The sequence below is a fragment of the Sebastes umbrosus genome, chromosome 11 (genome assembly GCF_015220745.1).
Source record: "Sebastes umbrosus isolate fSebUmb1 chromosome 11, fSebUmb1.pri, whole genome shotgun sequence".
NCBI lineage: Eukaryota > Metazoa > Chordata > Actinopteri > Perciformes > Sebastidae > Sebastes > Sebastes umbrosus.
In genome coordinates this window covers 12265510-12288262 of record NC_051279.1, presented here as the reverse complement: position 1 = coordinate 12288262, position 22753 = coordinate 12265510, and the positions used below count along the sequence as shown (strand labels likewise).

General features: G+C 37.6%; 4 protein-coding genes across 4 annotated transcripts; all 4 read right to left on the bottom strand.

The window, feature by feature from the left end:
- Nucleotides 1–3442: 3442 nt before the first annotated feature.
- Nucleotides 3443–12808, bottom strand: LOC119496954 (serine protease 53-like). Its single transcript, XM_037784644.1, has 16 exons — nucleotides 12719–12808; nucleotides 12471–12621; nucleotides 12127–12377; nucleotides 11896–12032; nucleotides 11703–11804; nucleotides 11538–11580; nucleotides 8264–8414; nucleotides 7918–8168; nucleotides 7672–7808; nucleotides 7479–7580; nucleotides 4870–4933; nucleotides 4510–4660; nucleotides 4155–4405; nucleotides 3933–4069; nucleotides 3723–3824; nucleotides 3443–3602 (listed from the first exon to the last, which is right to left on the bottom strand). The coding sequence occupies exons 1-16, from the start codon at nucleotides 12756–12758 to the stop codon at nucleotides 3555–3557; spliced, it is 2118 nt and encodes a 705-aa protein (XP_037640572.1). The 5' UTR covers nucleotides 12759–12808; the 3' UTR covers nucleotides 3443–3554.
- LOC119497722 (trypsin-1) lies at nucleotides 7173–8564 on the bottom strand. The gene is made up of 6 exons (XM_037786069.1): nucleotides 8510–8564; nucleotides 8264–8414; nucleotides 7918–8168; nucleotides 7672–7808; nucleotides 7479–7580; nucleotides 7173–7359 (listed from the first exon to the last, which is right to left on the bottom strand). Exons 1-6 carry the CDS (start codon nucleotides 8547–8549, stop codon nucleotides 7312–7314), a joined length of 729 nt encoding a protein of 242 aa, XP_037641997.1. The 5' UTR covers nucleotides 8550–8564; the 3' UTR covers nucleotides 7173–7311.
- Nucleotides 12809–15233: 2425 nt separating the features above from the next.
- Nucleotides 15234–16576, bottom strand: LOC119497724 (trypsin-1-like). The gene is made up of 6 exons (XM_037786071.1): nucleotides 16522–16576; nucleotides 16277–16427; nucleotides 15935–16185; nucleotides 15689–15825; nucleotides 15496–15597; nucleotides 15234–15374 (listed from the first exon to the last, which is right to left on the bottom strand). Exons 1-6 carry the CDS (start codon nucleotides 16559–16561, stop codon nucleotides 15327–15329), a joined length of 729 nt encoding a protein of 242 aa, XP_037641999.1. The 5' UTR covers nucleotides 16562–16576; the 3' UTR covers nucleotides 15234–15326.
- Nucleotides 16577–18952: 2376 nt separating this feature from the next.
- LOC119497721 (trypsin-1-like) lies at nucleotides 18953–20385 on the bottom strand. Its single transcript, XM_037786067.1, has 6 exons — nucleotides 20278–20385; nucleotides 20033–20183; nucleotides 19687–19937; nucleotides 19441–19577; nucleotides 19248–19349; nucleotides 18953–19125 (listed from the first exon to the last, which is right to left on the bottom strand). The coding sequence occupies exons 1-6, from the start codon at nucleotides 20315–20317 to the stop codon at nucleotides 19078–19080; spliced, it is 729 nt and encodes a 242-aa protein (XP_037641995.1). The 5' UTR covers nucleotides 20318–20385; the 3' UTR covers nucleotides 18953–19077.
- Between the last annotated feature and the right edge of the window lie 2368 nt (nucleotides 20386–22753).

Below are 22753 nucleotides of genomic sequence, written 5' to 3'. Positions count from 1 at the left end.
CATGTACAGTATTGACAATAAACAGACTATTAACAAAATTGCACAAGTGGAAAATGATATTGCACAGTGAGAATGAATGAATGAATGAATGAATGAAAGTCCTCCTGAAAATATCAGGTTATTGTCAGCTTATTATTTATTTTATTTATTTAATTGGGAAATCAAGCTCAATATCATTTAAAAAATATATTTCAGTGTATCCCAAGTTCTACAGACTTATTAATTATTTTTTAAAAACTATTTCTTCAACTTTTTATTATTTGTGTAAAACTGCATAGCCTCAATGACGTCATTTGGTTCAGGTGGTAAAGCCTCACCTGCTGGCAGCAGCAGGGGGACAAAAGTATGATTTTAGTGGTTACTGATGACCTATTTCTGGATCAGTGCATGACATAAAATATCCTCGATTGCTGCTGTTATGTAGGCTATCATTAATCAGTGTAATTAATCATTAAGTGGCTGGATATAATAGTTTTAAAAGTCATACTTGCTGTAAATGTCAAGTTCCTCTGAGTGTGGGAAAACAACAATGCGCATGCTCAGAGCCGTTGTGTCTGTCGTCATGGCGACGTTGATTACGTAACGGTTCTCCAAGAAAATGGCTAGTTGTTAGCTGCTAGCTTGTCAGAGAAGACGCCTTTTTTTTGTTTTCCTTGTGTGTTAATTCTTCGGAAGGAGATGGTACCCGGTCAAGAACAGGCTTTCAGGATCTCAAGCATCTTTCTGAGAGGATTTACCAAACACGAAAGCAGCAGGACAACGCGGGCTTTGCTCGGTAGAGCTAACGTAGCTAACGTTAGCCTAACTCAGGGGTCTCTTAGCAACCTGCAGCTCCGGAGCCTCATGCGGCTCTTCAGCTCCTCTCCAGAGGCTCCCTGATTTATAAAAATAGAAATGAATAACTGTTTTTTGTTTACATTTTCATTTTTATTTATCATTGTTGTAGGTCTATGGTACGACGGTATGACGGAGTGTTAGGGCCACATTGAGGAAAAAGAAAATATCTGAGATTTCAAGAATAAAGTCCTAATATTATGAGAAAAAAGTCAAAAGTTCATGAGAAAAAAAGTGTTATATTATGGGAATAAAGTCAGAATATTATAAAGTAGTAATTTTACGAGCTATTTTCTTTTTTTCTCGTAAAGTTATGACTTTATTCTCATAATTTTAGGACTTTATTCTGGTAAAGTTATGACTTTATTCTCATATTAGGACTTTATTCTGGTAAAGTTATGACTTTATTCTCATAATATTAGGACTTTATTCTGGTAAAGTTATGACTTTATTCTCATAATATTAGGACTTTATTCTGGTAAAGTTATGACTTTATTCTCATAATATTAGGACTTTATTCTGGTAAAGTTATGACTTTATTCTCATAATATTAGGACTTTATTCTGGTAAAGTTATGACTTTATTCTCATAATATTAGGACTTTATTCTCGTAAAGTTATGACTTTTTTTTCTTGTAATATTATGACTTTATTCTGTAAATCTCAGATGTTTTTTCCCTCAATGTGGCCCTAACCCTAACCCTAACCCTAACCCCCTAACCCCCTAACCCTAACCCTAACCCCCTAACCCCCTAGCCCTAACCCCCTAACCCCCTAACCCTAACCCACCCTAACCCTAACCCTAACCCTAGTACATTTGCACTTTGGCCCTCACTGCATTAGACTTATATACTATATACTTAGACTATAAACTGTGTTACCTTCATCACAATGATTAAATGTTTTGCGGCTCCAGACAGATTTTTATTTTATTTTTATTTTGACTAAAATGGCTCTTTTGATAGTAAAGGTTGCTGACCCCTGAGTTAGTCTAACGTAGCTAACGTTAGCTTAACTGAAGGCTTACACAAACGGTGACGAGCAGTGACATCATCACGTCGAGGAGAACAGGTACGTGCTCAGCCTGATTATCACCTGTGTTAAACTGTTTGGAAATATTGTGTAATTTTCAGTTTTTTGCCACACCAAAAAAAACGCTACTGATAATATATTTTTTAATTTTAGTACAATAGACCTGTGGACCTAATACAGTGGAGGCTGGTCTAAATAGAGGCAATAAAGGATGCTCCTATTTTTGAGAGGCAAGAGGGAGACCAAAATTACGAAGGCGTATTAAGGCCACATTGAGGGGAAAAAAAATCTTACGTAATATTAAGACTTTTTTTCTTGTTAAATTACGACTTTATTCTCGCAATTTTACAACTTTTTTTCTCGTAAAATTACGACTTTATTCTCGTAATATTACAACTTTTTTTCTCGTAAAATTACGACTTTATTCTCTTAATATTACGACTTTTTTCTCGTAAAATTATGACTTTATTCTCGTAATATTACGACTTTTTTTGTCGTTAATTTATGACTTTATTCTCGTAATTTTCCAACTTTTTTTCTCGTAAAGTCATGGCTTTATTCTCGAATTCTCAAAAAAATTTTCCTCAATGTGGCCCTAATACTCGGTCGTACAAAATATAAAAACGAGTAATTTGCTGAAATAAACCATTACCAAGTCTCAGTATCATTTATATAATATTTTTCTTTCTTCTTTGAAAAAAAAAATCAATTATTTAATCAATTCTAATTCAAGTGCTTTAAAGCAACACCTGCAGATTTGTAAATGATATATAGACTATTGGAAGAAGGTCTGGATTATTCCTCATAAATACATAATAGTGAATGAGGTTAAGGAAGTGTCCTTCAAAATTATTCATGAATATTATCCTGTCAATCACTACATGAAGAAATTAATAAAGACACAAAGACCTTTGCAGATTTGTCATTGATCATATCTTTAAAGGCATTATTATGAGAAATGTGGTGTTTGGTTCCTTCAAAAAAATATATATATATATTTTCTTATAATAAAATGTCTATGTTTTCTTTTACTCATTTATTCATAAATATAAATTTAACAACAAATAACTTATTTTGTTGTTTACTTGAAGGATGTTGAGCAATATGTGAAACAGCTTTCTAATTTGACCAAGAAAAAGGCTATGTGTAGGTTTTAATATTTTAGTTTAGTGTGATATACCCCTGGCTCTTTTGTTATTGTTATACTGAACATTAATTATGCTCTTTTGTTTAATACAGAAAGAAAGTAGAGATAATTAGCCAACCAGTGTAAAATAACATGGTTGGTTTTCCTCCTTTTTGAGTCATCAGCCGCCACTTGTCTGAAATAAAGTTGAATTTAGACAGTGTCAGCAGAATTGCATTGCTAGGCAACAGCTTGGGTCCATGTTTACTTCCTGTCAGCTTATGTCATTCAAATAAACTGAAATAGTCTATATATAAAACTTATCACAGGTTTTATTAAGTTAAATATTTCCCTCATTTCATTCATCATGTGGATTTGCCAGGCAGATCAGAAGGACAGAGAAAGAGAGAAACTAGAGAGAGAGATACAAACTAAAAACACATATTAAAAATGCTGGTGTTACACTTGTTTTATTGCAATCTCCATTACAACAGGCAGAGTTTCATTGACACAGGATTTTGCGGTATAAAAACCGCTGTAGCAGACATGTGATTGGACTGGATTCAGTTAGAGGCAATGGTGCTCTGCAGCCAGTCTGTGAAAATGCAGGTCTGATGCAAGAGAGAGGGAAAAAGGCATATTGAAAAAGTTGTCACACCAGGCTTTGAGAGTATTTCTGTGTCATAAAAGAGAAATAAGTGATTGCTGTGGGAAGCTTTTTTTTTTTTTACCTTGGCATAGACACCTGGGTGGTTCCTCTCTGCACATCCGTAGCCCCAGGACACAACACCCTGCAGCTCTCCGTCACACACAACAGGACCACCAGAGTCACCCTGGGAGTGGGGAAGCAAAGCAGTTTATAGTATTTGAAAGTCTCAACTAAGTGCTGCTGAGGGTACTAAACAAGTCATAATACACATTTAGTAACAGCAGAGATATACCTGGCAGGAGTCCTTGCCTCCCTCCTTGTATCCAGCACAGAACATGGCCTCGGTGATCATGCCGGGGTAGGAGTGGTCACAATCCTCCTCAGACAGGATGGGGATTTCCAGGCACTGCAGTTTGTTACTATCAGCAGCTTTGGAGATGCAGAATCAGAGACACAATGATGATGGACGAATGTAAAGTGAATAACAGAAGTGGAGACGGTGTTTGATACTCACCGGAGCTCATGGTCACACCCCATCCAGAGACCGTGCATGTGACGCCAGCGGGGGCACAGCTTGTGGGCAGAGCCACCGGCTTCACGTACTGGTTGATGGTGGCGGGTTCGCTCAGTTTGATCAGCATGATGTCATTGTTAACCAGCCAGGACTCGTAGTTGGGATGAGGGATCACGAGGGAAGCAGAAATTATCTGCTCGTTGCCATCCAGCCACCAACGATTGTGATCGCCGAGGACGATATCCATTTTGCTGAAAGAGCGGAAGAAGTTGTGAGGGAGACAGAGAGAATGGAGAATAGGAGGGATGATTTGTGCTTTTTGTTGTTTTGAAGATGATGTTTGAGGAGCACCCACGATTTGTAGCAGTGAGCAGCAGACACCACCCAGTTCTCGTTGACCAGGGAGCCACCGCAGAAGTGGTAGCCAGAGTTCAGGGACACCTGATGGGGCTGGGAGTGAGGCGTGCACTCATACCCTCCAACAATTTTGTCATCCTCTGTGGCAACTGAAAAGAACATTATTTATATCTCTAGCAAAGACCGAATAGTATCTGTACAAAAATGTATATCCTTTGCCTCTTCGGTGTTTTTCTGGGTCATAGATTTTCTTTGGCAGATAATTAATCCAGTCTGAAAGGCATAATATTTCCCACACTAAATCCATTCTGCGATTACCTCAAAATGTCAATGCTTTCTAAATGTGGTCCATACTTACACACAGTTCCAAGGAGCAGAGCAAAGACCAGAGACCTCATGATTGGTTGATGCCACGTGGAGAGTCAAAGATTTTCTTGTCACCCATGCCGGGTTTTTATCGAACGCTGGAACCTATGCCAACTGTCGAAGCACACCCCTGGTGCTGCTGACCAATCAAAACCTTCAGATAGTGCTGATGGGAATAGTTTGCCATTAGGGCTGCCCCCTCTTAGTCGATTAGACTAATCTGTCGTTTTGGTCTTAGTTAACCAGGGCTTCTTTAGTCGATTAGTCTTTTTTATGCTTTTTTCATGCTGAATGACTTATTTCTAAGAAACTTATGAGCACATCTCTGGTAAAGATTTAAAGTGGTGCTTTTGTGTGATTCTTTGTGGAGAAACTCAGTTTTACAGATCTGTTGATTAAATCAACTAAACTAATTAGTCAATAAAATCGTATGAGTGTTAGTTGACTAAGGATTTCTTTGACTTGTGTTGAGGACAGCCCTACTTGCCATACTTACTTAAATTCATAGTTTTAATGTGACTCTGGTTTAAGGATTCTGCTCAGGATTGTCGCATAAATGCAGCTTGAAACAGTATGTATTATTTTAGTGATCCGTTGTTGCACTGGTCTGGTTTGAGTAGAGTACAGTATGTTTTGTGCAGGTTGTAATCAGCATCGTGACCTTGGTCAGGCCCCAGATGCAGTGCCAGGTGGAGCTTCTCTCACAGACCAGTGGCTCTGGCCTTCACAAATGAAAACTGCAGGGAAGGCTCTCCTATACAGAAAAACTACTTCAAAATGTATATATGAAATATTTCTCTTTCTCTCAATTTAGTTCAATACAGTTTCTGTTGGCATGATAATGTGTCATGTCACCAGGACAATATTGTCAAAGTGAAGAATGAGTTAGAATAAAGAAAATACTTAATACATTAACTAATAAAATAATTAAAAAATACATAAACATATGAATATTATTACTAAAATGTTCAATCAAAAATGGCATTAAATTAACATATCACAACTGATTAAAAATAACCATAATAATCACTAAAATACAGCACACTGAGACACTAATATTTGTCACATTCAGTGATGGATCTTCTTTCTGACTTTGACCCAGTGTCACATTTTAAAAGAAAGAACATCTCAGTCTGTATTTTTATCAGCTCTATCTCAGCTTTAGATGTGAAATGTGAAATGATTTTCTGCTACTTCATATTCTCACAATTACACATACTAAATTAACTAAAGTGCTGTTATTTTGTCTATTGCATTTGTTTATCTGTTTATCTATTCAATTCATCTGCAGGGGTGTTGTTTGCTCTATAAATAAATTGGCTTAATTTGACGTGACTCTCACGTTAATGGGCTGTTTGCAGACAGAGCTGATAATATTTGACAAGGGTTCAGGTAATCCTGATTAAAATGAATAGAAACATATTTATTGGTTATTATCTTAAAAATCAGAATGCATCATACTGTAAAACAAATAAAAAAACACTCAAAAATTAAATGAAATAAATGGTGCACTGAAGTTGTGCCAACATTTAACCGCAATTATGTATGTAATGTACATAAAGGACATTCAAAAGGCTATAAGAAGGTACTACTTCACATTCTGCATCCAGAGTTCTGTTCACATGATGCTTTTAAACCAATTTTAACACCAGCTGAAATATTATAAGCATTAAAGTCAGATATCTGCACTACAGATATCTGTAGTGCTCTTTATCAGATTGCCTGTTTGTTTGTTTAAGACTTTACTGCACTGGACCAATGTTGCATGCAACGCATTGTATAGCATATTTTTGTAATTGACAAGATCAGTATTTATAGTAGATATACGATATGAGGTAATTGCCTTGTTCATACTGGATCCTGAAAAGCATTAATCACCTTTGTGAAATATGAAGTTACATTTTAAAGTGTTGTGATGAAAATATTGGGGCTGGGTGATTTTGAAAAAAATATCTAATTGCGATTATTTTGACAATTCACGATATTAGAGGGAGTGATCATTTTTACATCATTATTCTCATTTTCATTGAAAAACATATTAAAATGATTATTGTTTGATTTCTGCGGGGATCTGTACCAAACTGATGTTTTCTCAAGTCTGTAGAATATGATGTGTTGGCCAGGACATCTCTGCAGCATGACAATATTTAATTTAAAATAGTATTTTGACACACATTTCGCCTTTAACAAATATTGTGCCTCCTTATTGCAATTTTGATAGAATTAAGATCAATTGTTCAGCCTAGAAAATATCATGATGTAGGAAAACGTAGGCAAAAATGGAGAGAAACGTAATTTGAAAGTCAAGATGTAAGACTTTATTGATTCAGATGGAAAATGACTGCACATAGTTCAAAACTCGACAACAATGAATGGAGTTAGAATGGTAGAAGAAAGGCAGCAGAGTCATAAGATGGTGGTCGCAGGATCAGACTTAATAGTTGGCCATGGTGCTCTCCAGCCAGTCGTTGAAGAGGCAGACCTGTGAATGGAGACAGAACGAAGGTTTGTTAGCAAATATGATTATTTTTAACTGGGCATGCACAATGTGAAATTTAAATGTCATAGAGCCATATTATTATGGAGATATTTTATGTTTACCCTGGCGTAGACACCGGGGTGGTCCCTCTCAGCACATCCGTAGCCCCAGGACACAACACCCTGCAGCTCACCGTTGCACACAACGGGTCCACCAGAGTCACCCTGAGAACAGAGAGAGTATGTGTGAAGAAAATTCTGGATTTGCAACTGAGATGTACTGGTGTAGACCCTGCAGAGTCCTCTTGTTACATACCTGGCAAGAGTCCTTGCCTCCCTCCAGGTATCCAGCGCAGAACATGGCGTCAGTGATCATGCCGGGGTAGGAGTTATCACAGTCCCTCTCAGACAGGATGGGGATGTCCAGGCACTGCAGCTTGTTTCCATCAGCGGCTACAATGTGTCAAAGAAAGTATGAGTGGAAAAGGTTTAGAATAACACAATAATGTTGCCAATAAACATTCTGTAACTCCTGGCTAGTTAAAATGCAGATGTTACTCACAGGAGCTCATGGTGTTACCCCAGCCAGTGACTTTGCACATGGTGCCAGCGGGGGCACAGCTGGTGGGCAGAGCCACAGGCTGCACGTACTGGTTGAGAGTGGCGGGCGTGCTCAGCTTGATCAGCATGATGTCGTTGTTGATGTTGTAGGAGCTGTAGTTGGGGTGGCGGATGACGCGGGAGGAGCGGATGAACTGCTCGTTTCCCTCGGTGACCTTGATGTTGTGCTCTCCCATACGAACCTCAACGCGACTGGAGAGGAAAGAGAGGATTAGTGGCAGCTGAGTGTCAAGACGCCTGTTAAAAGCGGATTAATTCTTGACTTTATAATATAACACGAGACGTACGACTTGTAGCAGTGAGCAGCAGACACAACCCAGTTCTCGTTGACCAGGGAGCCTCCACAGAAGTGGTAGCCAGAGTTCAGGGACACCTGATGGGGCTGGGAGTAGGGCTTGCACTCATACCCTCCGACGATCTTGTCCTCCTCCGTGGCAACTGAAAACACACAGAAGGTCAAATAGTCAGCAACCAAGTGACCTGTTTTTTCAATTCAGTGATTAGAACACAAGCAGAAAGGCGTATATGCTTACAGGCAGCTCCGATGAGCAGAACGAAGACTAGAGACCTCATGGTTGCTGTGTGATCCTGTCGATGATCAGACTTCACCTGGAGCCCTGGTTTATATGGAACAGTTTCCTTGTTGAACACGCCCCCAAGGTTATTTTTGACCAATCAGGATCCTGGAAAATATGATTCTGGGTAATGGAAAAGCAAATATTGCATTTGCTGAGGGGTGGTCTGTTCTCACATACCGCATGGCTGGCAATTGTATGTATAATTGTACAATTGAATGTAGCAAATTTCTGTGAAAGAGCATTATTCATATGACATGGATTGATTGATCTTTGTGTGCATAATGCCTACATGTCCTTTTAAATTAGTATTTAGTAAAACTATAATTTATCTTGGTATCTCTACATTAGCTAGTTTACATGATGAATATAATTCCTAAACTAAACATTCGTTTTGTCATTTTTTGCATATAGTACATATATGGTATTGCATCAGTACATGTGCTTTTGACAGGAAGTTACTTAGTAATTGGTAACCTTGACATGGACAGATTTTTGCTGTGAAGACATGGTTGCAGCTCTGCAGATGGCCTGGTTCACAACCACAGTTGTTGAATGTGGCTTTCACAGGAAAACCAACTCGCGTGTCTTTAGATAGAACGCCTCAAAAAAACAAGTAGATTCAGTAAAGTGACAAGAGACAAACAACACCAGGAAACAAAAATCACTTAATCGCACAATTACTATGAAATCACCAGTAAGGAAACTTCTCACTCTCAGTGAATAACTCTCAATGGGATTGTATTTTTAGTATGGCTGTCAATTGATTAAAATGTTTAATCGTGATTAATCTCAAATTAATCGCACATTTTTTTATCTGTTCAAAATGTACCTTAAAGAGAGATTTGTCAAGTATTTAATACTCTTATCAACATGGGAGGGGGCAAATATGCTGCTTTATGCAAATGTATATAAATATCTATTATTGGAAATCAATTAACAACACAAAACAATGACAAATATTGTTCAGAAACCCTCACAGGTACTGCATTTAGCATAAAGAATACGCTCAAATCATAACATGGCAAACTGCAGCCCAACAGGCAACAACAGCTGTCAGTGTGTCAGTGTGCTGACTTGACTATGACTTGCCCCAAACTGCATGTGATTATCATAAAGTGGTTAATGTAATATTTATCACATTCAGTGATGGATCTTCTTACTGACTTTGACCCAGTTTGTGATGTACAGTGACATATTGTGCTGCTAAATATGCTACCAAATCACATTTCCACAGTATTCTACTCTAATATGATTACATTTGTCACATTTTAAAAGAAAGAACATCTCAGTCTGTATTTTGATCAGCTCTATCTCAGCTTTAGATTTCTATCAGTGAAGTTATTTTCTGCTTCATATTCTCACAGTTAAACATACTAACATAACTGAAGTGCTGTTATTCTGTCTATTGGAGTTGTTCATCTATTTAATTCATCTGCAGGGGTGTTGTTTGCTCTATAAATAAATAGGTTTAATTTGACGTGACTCTCACATTAATGGGCTGTTTGCAGACAGATCTGATAATATTTGACAAGGGTTCAGGTAATCCTGATTAAAATGAATAGAAACATATTCATAGGTTATTATTTTAGAAATCAGAATGCATCATAATGTAAAATAATAAATTAAAAAAACACCCAAAACTTTAGTGAAAGAAAAGATGGGCACAGAAATCTGACCAACATTTAACTGCAATTATGTATGCAATGTACATAAAGGACATTTAAAAGGCTATAAGCAGGTACTATTTCATATTCTGCATCCAGAGTTCTGTTCACATGATGCTTTTAAACCTATTTTAACACCAGCTGAAGTTTTCTAAGCATTAAAGTCAGATATTTCTAACAGGATTAACTTTTATGTCATTTATGTATCAAATGATCAGTGCTCTTTATCAGATTGCCTTTTTATTTGTGCAAGACTTTACTGCACTTGATAAATGTTGTTGCATGCAACACATTGTAGCATATTTTAGTAATGACAAGTTTGTCTTAAGTCAAATATTATCAGATCTGTCTGCAAACAGCCCATTAACGTGAGAGTCACGTCAAATTAAACCTATTTATTTATAGAGCAAACAACACCCCTGCAGATGAATTTATATTAGATACATGATGAGAAGTAATTCCCTTGTTCATACTCTATCCTGAAGAGCATTAAACAGGTTAACATCTTTGTGAAAAATCAAATTACATTTTAAAATATTGTGATGAAAGTATGCAATTGCGATTATTTTTGACTGATATTGCAAATGCGATATGATTTAGGGCTGCAGATAATGATTATTTTCATGATTAATCAGTTGTCAGAAAATGGTGAAAAAATGTCGATCAGTGTTTCCCAAAGCTCATGATGAAGTCCTCAAATGTCTTGTTTTGTCCACAACTCAAATATATTCAGTTCACTGTCAAAGACGAGTAAAGAAACCAGAAAAAATTCACATTTAAGCAGCTGGAATCAGAGACATTTGAAGTTTGAAGATTGTTTTTTTCTTAATTTAATAGTTGACACCCAATCATTTAATCGTTGCAGCTGTACTATGATTTGCAATATTAGAGTGAATCATAATATTTACATCATTAGTCTCATTTTCATTGAACAACATATTAAAATTATTATGGTGTGATTTTAAGATGTTCTCTTTACTCTGTAGAATATGATGTGTAGGCCAGGACATCTCTGCAGCAAAACAATATTTAATTTCAAAAGGTATTTTGTCACACATTTTGCCTTTAACAAATATTGTGCTATTTTGTGATTTCTATAGAATTTTGAATAATTGTTCAACCCAAGAAAATATCATGTTGTTGGAAAACACAGGCAAAAATTGAGAGAAACGTAATTTGAAAGTCAAGATGTAAGATTTTATTGACTCAGATGGAAAATGACTGCACATAGTTCAAAACTCGACAACAATGAATGGAGTTAGAATGGTAGAAGAAAGGCAGCAGAGTCATAAGATGGTGGTCGCAGGATCAGACTTAATAGCTGGCCATGGTGCTCTCCAGCCAGTCGTTGAAGAGGCAGACCTGTGAATGGAGACAGAACGAAGGTTTGTTAGCAAATATGATTATTTTAACTGGGCATGCACAATTTGAAATTTAAATGCCATAGAGACATATTATTTATTATGGAGATATTTTATGTTTACCCTGGCGTAGACACCGGGGTGGTCCCTCTCAGCACATCCGTAGCCCCAGGACACAACACCCTGCAGCTCACCGTTGCACACGACGGGTCCACCAGAGTCACCCTGAGAACAGACAGAGTATGTGTGAAGAAAATTCTGGATTTGCAACCAAGAAGTTGTGGTCTAGACCCTGCAGAGTCCTCGTGTTACATACCTGGCAAGAGTCCTTGCCTCCCTCCAGGTATCCAGCGCAGAACATGGCGTCAGTGATCATGCCGGGGTAGGAGTTATCACAGTCCCTCTCAGACAGGATGGGGATGTCCAGGCACTGCAGCTTGTTTCCGTCAGCGGCTACAATGTGTAAAAGAAAGTATGAGTGGAAAAGGTTTAGAATTGCACAAAAGAAAACAAACCCTTGGATAGTTAAAATGCAGATGTTACTCACAAGAGCTCATGGTGTTACCCCAGCCAGTGACTTTGCACATGGTGCCAGCGGGGGCACAGCTGGTGGGCAGAGCCACAGGCTGCACGTACTGGTTGAGAGTGGCGGGCGTGCTCAGCTTGATCAGCATGATGTCGTTGTTGATGTTGTAGGAGCTGTAGTTGGGGTGGCGGATGACGCGGGAGGAGCGGATGAACTGCTCGTTTCCCTCGGTGACCTTGATGTTGTGCTCTCCCATACGAACCTCCACACGGCTGGAGAGGAAAGAGGATTAGTGGCAGCTGAGTGTCAAGACGCCTGTTAAAAGCGGATTAATTCTTGACTTTATAACATGACACGAGACGTACGACTTGTAGCAGTGAGCAGCAGACACAACCCAGTTCTCGTTGACCAGGGAGCCTCCACAGAAGTGGTAGCCAGAGTTCAGGGACACCTGATGGGGCTGGGAGTAGGGCTTGCACTCATACCCTCCGACAATCTTGTCCTCCTCCGTGGCAACTGAAAACACACAGGAGGTCAAATAGTCAGCAACCAAGTGACCTGTTTTTTTTCAATTCAGTGATTAGAACACAAGCAGAAAGGCGTATATGCTTACAAGCAGCTCCGATGAGCAGAACGAAGACTAGACACCTCATGGTTGCTGTGTGATCCTGTTGATGATCAGACTTCACCTGGAGCCCTGGTTTATATGGAAAGGTTTCCTTGTTGAACACGCCCCCAAGGTTATTCTTGACCAATCAGGATCCTGGAAAAAAAGATTTTGGGTAATGGAAAAGCAAATATTGCGTTTGCTGAGGGGTGCTCTGTTCTCACATACCGCATGGCTGCGTGGCAGTGAAGTGACAAGAGACAAACAACACCAGGAAACAAAAATAACTTAATTGCACAATTACTATGAAATCACCAGTAAGGACACTTCTCACTCTCAGTGAATAACTTTCAATGGGATTGTATTTTTAGTAGGGCTGTTAATTGATTAAAATATTTAATCGCAAATGAATTGCACATTTTTTATCTGTTTAAAATGTACCTTAAAGAGAGATCTGTCAAGTATTTAATACTCTTATCAACATGGGAGTGGGAAAATATGATTGCTTTATGCAAATGTATGTAGATATTTATTATTGGAAATCAATTAACAACACAAAACAATGACAAATATTGTCCAGAAACCCTCACAGGTACTGCATTTAGCATAAAGAATATGCTCAAATCATAACATGGCAAACTGAAGCACTACAGGCAACAACAGCTGTCAGTGTGTCAGTGTGCTGACTTGACTATGACTTGCCCCAAACTGCATGTGATTATCATAAAGTGGTTAATGTAATATTTATCACATTCAGTGATGGATCTTCTTTTTGACTTTGACCCAGTTTGTGACGTACAGTGACACACTGTGCTGCTAAATATGCTACCAAATCACATTTCCACAGTGTTCTACTCTAATATGATTACATTTGTCACATTTTAAAAGAAAGAACATCTCAGTCTGTATTTTTATCAGCTCTATCTCAGCTTTAGATTACTATCAGTGAAGTTATTTTCTTCTTCTTCATATTCTCACAGTTAAACATACTAACATAACTAAAGTGCTGTTATTCTGTCTATTGGAGTTGTTTATCTATTTAATTCATCTGCAGGAGTGTTGTTTGCTCTATAAATATATTGGTTTAATTTGACGTGACTCTAACATTAATGGGCTGTTTGCAGACAAATCTGATAATATTGGACAAGGGTTCAGGTAATCCTGATTAAAATGAATAGAAACATATTCATATGTTATTATTTTAGAAATCAGAATGCATGATAATGTAAAATAATAAATTAAAAAAACACCCAAAAATGTAGTGAAAGAAAAGATGGTATCAGAAGTCGTGCCAACATTTAACCGCAATTATGTATGCAATGTACATAAAGGACATTTAAAAGGCTATAAGCAGGCACTACTTCATATTCTGCATCCAGAGTTCTGTTCACATGATGCTTTTAAACCTATTTTAACACCAGCTGAAGTTTTCTAAGCATTAAAGTCAGATATTTCTAACAGGATTAACTTTTACGTCATTTATGTATCAAATGATCAGTGCTCTTTATCAGATTGCCTTTTTATTTGTGCAAGATTTTACTGCACTTGATAAATGTTGTTGCATGCAACACATTGTAGCATATTTTAGTAATGACAAGTTTGTCATTCAACATTTTGGATGTCAGAATACAGTATTTATATTAGATACATGATGAGAAGTAATCCCCTTGTTCATACTGTATCCTGAAGAGCAATAACAGGTTAACATCTTTGTGAAAAATCAAATTACATTTTAAAGTATTGTGATGAAAATATGTAATTACTATTATTTTTGACTGATATTGCAAATGCAATATGATTTAGGGCTGCAACTAACGATTATTTTAATGATTAATCAATTAGTTTGTTTTCACTATAAATTTCAGAAAATGGGGAAAAAATGTTGATCAGTGTTTCCCATAGCTCAAGATGACGTCCTCAAATGTCTTGTTTTGTCCACAACTCAAATATATTCAGTTCACTGTTGTAGAGGAGTAAAGAAACCAGAAAAATATTCACATTTAAGCAGCTGGAATCAGAGCAACTTAGAGTTTGAAGATTGTTTTTTGCTTAAAAAATTACTGAAACCGATTAATCAATTATCAGAATAGTTGACGATTGATTTAATAGTTGACACCTAATTGTTTAATCGTTGCAGCTCTAATATGATTTGCAATATTAGAGGGAATCATAATATTTACATCATTAGTCTCATTTTCATTGAACAACATATTAAAATGATTATGGTGTGATTTTAAGATGTTCTCTTAACTCTGTAGAATATGATGTGTAGGCCAGGACATCTCTGCAGCAAAACAATATTTAATTTAAAAAGGTATTTTGTCACACATTTTGCCTTTAACAAATATTGTGCCTCCTGCGATATTAAAATTCCTGTAGGCTATATTGTGATTTCTATAGAATTTTGAGTAATTGTTCAACCTTAGAAAACATCATGTTGTTGGAAAACACAGGCAAAAATGGAGAGAAACGTAATTTGAAAGTCAAGATGTAAGGCTTTATTGATTCAGATGGAAAATTGCTGCACATAGTTCAAAACTCGACAACAATGAATGGAGTTAGAATGGTAGAAGAAAGGCAGCAGAGTCATCAGATGGTGGTCGCAGGATCAGACTTAATAGCTGGCCATGGTGCTCTCCAGCCAGTCGTTGAAGAGGCAGACCTGTGAATGGAGACAGAACGAGGTTTGTTAGCAAATATGGTTATTTTAACTGGGCATGCACAATGTGAAATTTAAATGTCATAGAGCCATATTATTTATTATGGAGATATTTCATGTTTACCCTGGCGTAGACACCGGGGTGGTCCCTCTCAGCACATCCGTAGCCCCAGGACACAACACCCTGCAGCTCACCGTTGCACACAACGGGTCCACCAGAGTCACCCTGAGAACAGAGAGAGTATGTGTGAAGAAAATTCTGGATTTGCAACTGAGATGTACTGATGTAGACCCTGAAGAGTCCTCGTGTTACATACCTGGCAAGAGTCCTTGCCTCCCTCCAGGTATCCAGCGCAGAACATGGCGTCAGTGATCATGCCAGGGTATGAGTTATCACAGTCCCTCTCAGACAGGATGGGGATGTCCAGGCACTGCAGCTTGTTTCCGTCAGCGGCTACAATGTGTCAAAGAAAGTATGGGTGGAAAAGGTTTAGAATAACACAATAATGTTGTCCAGAAACATTCTGTAAATCCTGGCTAGTTAAAATGCAGATGCTACTCACAAGAGCTCATGGTGTTACCCCAGCCAGTGACTTTGCACATGGTGCCAGCGGGGGCACAGCTGGTGGGCAGAGCCACAGGCTGCACGTACTGGTTGAGGGTGGCGGGCGTGCTCAGCTTGATCAGCATGATGTCGTTGTTGATGTTGTAGGAGCTGTAGTTGGGGTGGCGGATGACGCGGGAGGAGCGGATGAACTGCTCGTTTCCCTCGGTGACCCTGATGTTGTGCTCTCCCATACGAACCTCCACACGGCTGGAGAGGAAAGAGAGGATTAGTGGCAGCTGAGTGTCAGGACGCCTGTTAAAAGTGGATTAATAACTTTATAATATAACACGAGACGTACGACTTGTAGCAGTGAGCAGCAGACACAACCCAGTTCTCGTTGACCAGGGAGCCTCCACAGAAGTGGTAGCCAGAGTTCAGGGACACCTGATGGGGCTGGGAGTAGGGCTTGCACTCATAACCTCCGACAATCTTATCCTCCTCCGTGGCAACTGAAAACACACAGGAGGTCAAATAGTCAGCAACCAAGTGACCTGTTTTTCAATTCAGTGATTAGAACACAAGCAGAAAGGCGTATATGCTTACAAGCAGCTCCGATGAGCAGAACGAAGACTAGACACCTCATGGTTGCTGTGTGATCCTGTCGATGATCGGACTTCACCTGGAGCCCTGGTTTATATGGAACAGTTTCCTTGTTGAACACGCCCCCAAGGTTATTTTTGACCAATCAGGATCCTGGAAAAAATGATTTTGTGTAATGGAAAAGCAAATATTGCGTTTGCTGAGGGGTGCTCTGTTCTCACATACTGCATGGCTGCGTGGCAGTGAAGTGACAAGAGACAAACAACACCAGGAAACAAAAATAACTTAATTGCACAATTACTATGAAATCACCAGTAAGGACACTTCTCACTCTCAGTGAATAACTTTCAATGGGATTGCATTTTTAGTAGGGCTGTTAATTGATTAAAATATTTAATCGCAAATGAATTGCACATTTTTTATCTGTTTAAAATGTACCTTAAAGAGAGATCTGTCAAGTATTTAATACTCTTATCAACATGGGAGTGGGAAAATATGATTGCTTCATGCAAATGTATGTAAATATCTATTATTGGAAATCAATTAACAACACAAAACAATGACACATATTGTCCAGAAACCCTCACAGGTACTGCATTTAGCATAAAGAATATGCTCAAATCATAACATGGCAAACTGCAGCCCAACAGGCAACAACAGCTGTCAGTGTGTCAGTGTGCTGACTTGACTATGACTTGCCCCAAACTGCATGTTATCATAAAGTGGTTAATGTAATATTTATCACATTCAGTGATGGATCTTCTTTTTGACTTTGACCCAGTTTGTGACGTACAGTGACACATTTTGCTGCTAAATATGCTACCAAATCACATTTCCACAGTGTTCTACTCTAATATGATTACATTTGTCACATTTTAAAAGAAAGAACATCTCAGTCTGTATTTTTATCAGCTCTATCTCAGCTTTAGATATCTATCAGTGAAATGATTTTCTGCTTATTCATATTCTCACAGTTAAACATACTAACATAACTGAAGTGCTGTTATTTTGTCTATTGGAGTTGTTTATCTATTTAATTCATCTGCAGGGGTGTTGTTTGCTCTATAAATATATTGGTTTAATTTGACACGATTCTCACGTTAATGGGCTGTTTGCAGACAGATCTGATAATATTTGACAAGGGTTCAGGTAATCCTGATTAAAATGAATAGAAACATATTCATATGTTATTATTTTAGAAATCAGAATGCATCATAATGTAAAATAATAAATTAAAAAAACACCCAAAAATTGAGTGAAAGAAAAAATGGTCACAGAAGTCATGCCAACATTTAACTGCAAATATGTATGCAATGTAAATAAAGGACATTTAAAAGGCTATAAGCAGGCACTACTTCATATTCTGCATCCAGAGTTCTGTTCACATGATGCTTTTAAACCTATTTTAACACCAGCTGAAGTTTTCTAAGCATTAAAGTCAGATATTTCTAACAGGATTAACTTTTATGTCATTTATGTATCAAATGATCAGTGCTCTTTATCAGATTGCCTGTTTATTTGTGCAAGACTTTACTGCACTTGATAAATGTTGTTGCATGCAACACATTGTAGCATATTTTAGTAATGACAAGTTTGTCATTCAACATTTTGGATGTCAGAATACAGTATTTATATTAGATACATGATGAGAAGTAATCCCCTTGTTCATACTGTATCCTGAAGAGCAATAACAGGTTAACATCTTTGTGAAAAATCAAATTACATTTTAAAGTATTGTGATGAAAATATGTAATTGCGATTATTTTTGACTGATATTGCAAATTCAATATGATTTAGGGCTGCAACTAACGATTATTTTCATGATTAATCAATTAGTTGTTTTCTCTATAAATGTCAGAAAATGGTGAAAAAATGTCGATCAGTGTTTATCATAGCTCAAGATGACGTCCTCAAATGTCTTGTTTTGTCCACAACTCAAATATATTCAGTTCACTGTTGTAGAGGAGTAAAGAAACCAGAAAATATTCACATTTAAGCAGCTGGAATCAGAGAAATTTGAATTTTGAAGATTGTTTTTTTCTTAATTTAATAGTTGACACCTAATCGTTTAATCGTTGCAGCTGTACTATGATTTGCAATATTAGAAGGAATCATATTATTTACATCATTAGTCTCATTTTCATTGAACAACATATTAAAATGATTATGGTATGATTTTAAGATGTTCTCTTAACTCTGTAGAATATGATGTGTAGGCCAGGACATCTCTGCAGCAAAACAATATTTTTTTTTAAAAAGGTATTTTGTCACACATTTTGCCTTTAACAAATATTGTGACTCCTGCGATATTAAAATTGCAGTAGGCTATATTGTGATTTCTATAGAATTTTGAGTAATTGTTCAACCTTAGAAAATATCATGTTGTTGGAAAACACAGGCAAAAATTGAGAGAAACATAATTTGAAAGTCAAAATGTTAGACTTTATTGACTCAGATGGAAAATGACTGCACATAGTTCAAAACTCGACAACAATGAATGGAGTTAGAATGGTAGAAGAAAGGCAGCAGAGTCATCAGATGGTGGTCGCAGGATCAGACTTAATAGCTGGCCATGGTGCTCTCCAGCCAGTCGTTGAAGAGGCAGACCTGTGAATGGAGACAGAATGAGTTTTGTTAGCAAATATGAGTATTTTTAACTGGGCATGCACAATGTGAAATTTAAATTTCAAATAGCCATATTATTTATTATGGAGATATTTCATGTTTACCCTGGCGTAGACACCGGGGTGGTCCCTCTCAGCACATCCGTAGCCCCAGGACACAACACCCTGCAGCTCACCGTTGCACACGACGGGTCCACCAGAGTCACCCTGAGAACAGAGAGAGTATGTGTGAAGAAAATTCTGGATTTGCAACTGAGATGTACTGGTGTAGACCCTGCAGAGTCCTCGTGTTACATACCTGGCAAGAGTCCTTGCCTCCCTCCAGGTATCCAGCGCAGAACATGGCGTCAGTGATCATGCCAGGGTAGGAGTTATCACAGTCCCTCTCAGACAGGATGGGGATGTTCAGGCACTGCAGCTTGTTTCCGTCAGCGGCTACAATGTGTCAAAGAAAGTATGGGTGGAAAAGGTTTAGAATAACACAATAATGTTGCCCAGAAACATTCTGTAACTCCTGGCTAGTTAAAATGCAGATGCTACTCACAAGAGCTCATGGTGTTACCCCAGCCAGTGACTTTGCACATGGTGCCAGCGGGGGCACAGCTGGTGGGCAGAGCCACAGGCTGCACGTACTGGTTGAGAGTGGCGGGCGTGCTCAGCTTGATCAGCATGATGTCATTGTTGATGTTGTAGGAGCTGTAGTTGGGGTGGCGGATGACGCGGGAGGAGCGGATGAACTGCTCGTTTCCCTCGGTGACCCTGATGTTGTGCTCTCCCATACGAACCTCCACACGGCTGGAGAGGAAAGAGAGGATTAGTGGCAGCTGAGTGTCAGGACGCCTGTTAAAAGCGGATTAATTCTTGACTTTATAATATAACACGAGACGTACGACTTGTAGCAGTGAGCAGCAGACACAACCCAGTTCTCGTTGACCAGGGAGCCTCCACAGAAGTGGTAGCCAGAGTTCAGGGACACCTGATGGGGCTGGGAGTAGGGCTTGCACTCATACCCTCCGACGATCTTGTCCTCCTCCGTGGCAACTGAAAACACACAGGAGGTCAAATAGTCAGCAACCAAGTGACCTGTTTTTCAATTCAGTGATTAGAACACAAGCAGAAAGGCGTATATGCTTACAAGCAGCTCCGATGAGCAGAACGAAGACTAGACACCTCATGGTTGCTGTGTGATCCTGTCGATGATCGGACTTCACCTGGAGCCCTGGTTTATATGGAACGGTTTCCTTGTTGCACACACCCCCAAGGTTATTTTTGACCAATCAGGATCCTGGAAAAAATGATTTTGGGTCATGGAAAAGCAAATATTGCGTTTGCTGTGGGGTGCTCTGTTCTCACATACCGCATGGCTGCGTGGCAGTGAAGTGACAAGAGACAAACAACACCAGGAAACAAAAATAACTTAATCGCACAATTACTATGAAATCACCAGTAAGGACACTTCTCACTCTCAGTGAATAACTCTCAATGGGATTGCATTTTTAGTAGGGCTGTTAATTGATTAAAATGTTTAATCGTGATTAATCTCAAATTAATCAAACATTTTTTTATCTGTTCAAAATGTACTTTAAAGAGAGATTTGTCAAGTATTTAATACTCTTATCAACATGGGAGGGGGCAAATATGCTGCTTTATGCAAATGTATGTAAATATTTATTATTGGAAATCAATTAACAACACAAAACAATGACAAATATTGTCCAGAAACCCTCACAGGTACTGCATTTAGCATAAAGAATATGCTCAAATCATAACATGGCAAACTGCAGCCCAACAGGCAACAACAGCTGTCAGTGTGTCAGTGTGCTGACTTGACTATGACTTGCCCCAAACTGCATGTTATCATAAAGTGATTAATGTAATATTTATCACATTCAGTGATGGATCTTCTTACTGACTTTGACCCAGTTTGTGACGTACAGTGACACATTGTGCTGCTAAATATGCTACCAAATCACATTTCCACAGTGTTCTACTCTAATATGATTACATTTGTCACATTTTAAAAGAAAGAACATCTCAGTCTGTATTTTTATCAGCTCTATCTCAGCTTTAGATTTCTATCAGTGAAGTTATTTTCTGCTTATTCATATTCTCACAGTTAAACATACTAACATAACTAAAGTGCTGTTATTCTGTCTATTGGAGTTGTTCATCTATTTAATTCATCTGCAGGGGTGTTGTTTGCTCTATAAATATATTGGTTTAATTTGACGTGACTCTCACGTTAATGGGCTGTTTACAGACAGATCTGATAATATTTGACAAGGGTTCAGGTAATCCTGATTAAAATGAATAGAAACATATTCATATGTTATTATTTTAGAAATCAGAATGCATCATAATGTAAAATAATAAATTAAAAAAACACCCAAAAATTGAGTGAAAGAAAAGATGGGCACAAAAGTCGTGCCAACATTTAGCTGCAATTATGTATGCAATGTACTTAAAGGACATTTAAAATCTATAAGCAGGCACTATTTCATATTCTGCATCCAGAGTTCTGTTCACATGATGCTTTTAAACCTATTTTAACACCAGCTGAAGTTTTCTAAGCATTAAAGTCAGATATTTCTAACAGGATTAACTTTTATGTCATTTATGTATTAAATGATCAGTGCTCTTTATCAGATTGCCTGTTTATTTGTGCAAGACTTTACTGCACTTGATAAATGTTGTTGCATGCAACACATTGTAGCATATTTTAGTAATGACAAGTTTGTCATTCAACATTTTGGATGTCAGAATACAGTATTTATATTAGATACATGATGAGAAGTAATCCCCTTGTTCATACTGTATCCTGAAGAGCAATAAACAGGTTAACATCTTTGTGAAAAAATCTAAATACATTTTAAAATATTGTGATGAAAATATGTAATTGCGATTATTTTTGACTGATATTGCAAATACGATATGATTTACGACTGCAAGTAACGATTATTTTCATGATTAATCAATTAGTTGTTTTCTCTATAAATGTCAGAAAATGGTGAAAAAATATCGATCAGTGTTTCTCATAGCTCAAGATGACATCCTCAAATGTCTTGTTTTGTCCTCAACTCAAATATATTCAGTTCACTGTTGTAGAGGAGTAAAGAGACCAGAAAATATTCACATTTAAGCAGCCGGAATCAGAGCAACTTAGAGTTTGAAGATTGTTTTTTGCTTAAAAAATTACTCAAACCGATTAATGGATTATCAGAATAGTTGGCGATTGATTTAATAGTTGACACCTAATTGTGTAATCGTTGCAGCTTTAATATGATTTGCAATATTAGAGAGAATCATAATATTTACATCATTAGTCTCATTTTCATTGAACAACATATTAAAATGATTATGGTGTGATTTTAAGATGTTCTCTTAACTCTGTAGAATATGATGTGTAGGCCAGGACATCTCTGCAGCAAAACAATATTTAATTTCAAAAGGTATTTTGTCACACATTTTGACTTTAACAAATATTGTGCTATATTGTGATTTCTATAGAATTTTAAGTAATTGTTCAACCCTAGAAAATATCATGTTGTTGGAAAACACAGGCAAAAATTGAGAGAAACGTTATTTGAAAGTCAAGATGTAAGATTTTATTT

Bases quoted from the DNA above. Each gene is read 5' to 3' on its own strand.
- LOC119496954 (XM_037784644.1), bottom strand. From the start codon at position 12,758: ATGAGGTGTCTAGTCTTCGTTCTGCTCATCGGAGCTGCTT. The intron at 11,805-11,895 runs GTATGTAACACG...GTCTGTTCTCAG, and splicing joins GAGGCAAGGACTCTTGCCAG to GGTGACTCTGGTGGACCCGT. The intron at 11,581-11,702 runs GTAAACATAAAA...CTCCATTCACAG, and splicing joins ACCCCGGTGTCTACGCCAGG to GTCTGCCTCTTCAACGACTG.
- LOC119497724 (XM_037786071.1), bottom strand. From the start codon at position 16,561: ATGAGGTGTCTAGTCTTCGTTCTGCTCATCGGAGCTGCTT. The intron at 16,186-16,276 runs GTACGTCTCGTG...TTTCCTCTCCAG, and splicing joins GCTGCTCACTGCTACAAGTC to CCGTGTGGAGGTTCGTATGG. The intron at 15,375-15,495 runs GTAAACATGAAA...CTCCATTCACAG, and splicing joins ACCCCGGTGTCTACGCCAGG to GTCTGCCTCTTCAACGACTG.
- LOC119497722 (XM_037786069.1), bottom strand. From the start codon at position 8,549: ATGAGGTCTCTAGTCTTCGTTCTGCTCATCGGAGCTGCCT. The intron at 7,581-7,671 runs GTATGTAACAAG...CTCTGTTCTCAG, and splicing joins GAGGCAAGGACTCTTGCCAG to GGTGACTCTGGTGGACCCGT. The intron at 7,360-7,478 runs GTAAACATAAAA...CTCCATTCACAG, and splicing joins ACCCCGGTGTCTACGCCAGG to GTCTGCCTCTTCAACGACTG.
- LOC119497721 (XM_037786067.1), bottom strand. From the start codon at position 20,317: ATGAGGTGTCTAGTCTTCGTTCTGCTCATCGGAGCTGCTT. The intron at 19,938-20,032 runs GTACGTCTCGTG...TTTCCTCTCCAG, and splicing joins GCTGCTCACTGCTACAAGTC to CCGTGTGGAGGTTCGTATGG. The intron at 19,126-19,247 runs GTAAACATGAAA...CTCCATTCACAG, and splicing joins ACCCCGGTGTCTACGCCAGG to GTCTGCCTCTTCAACGACTG.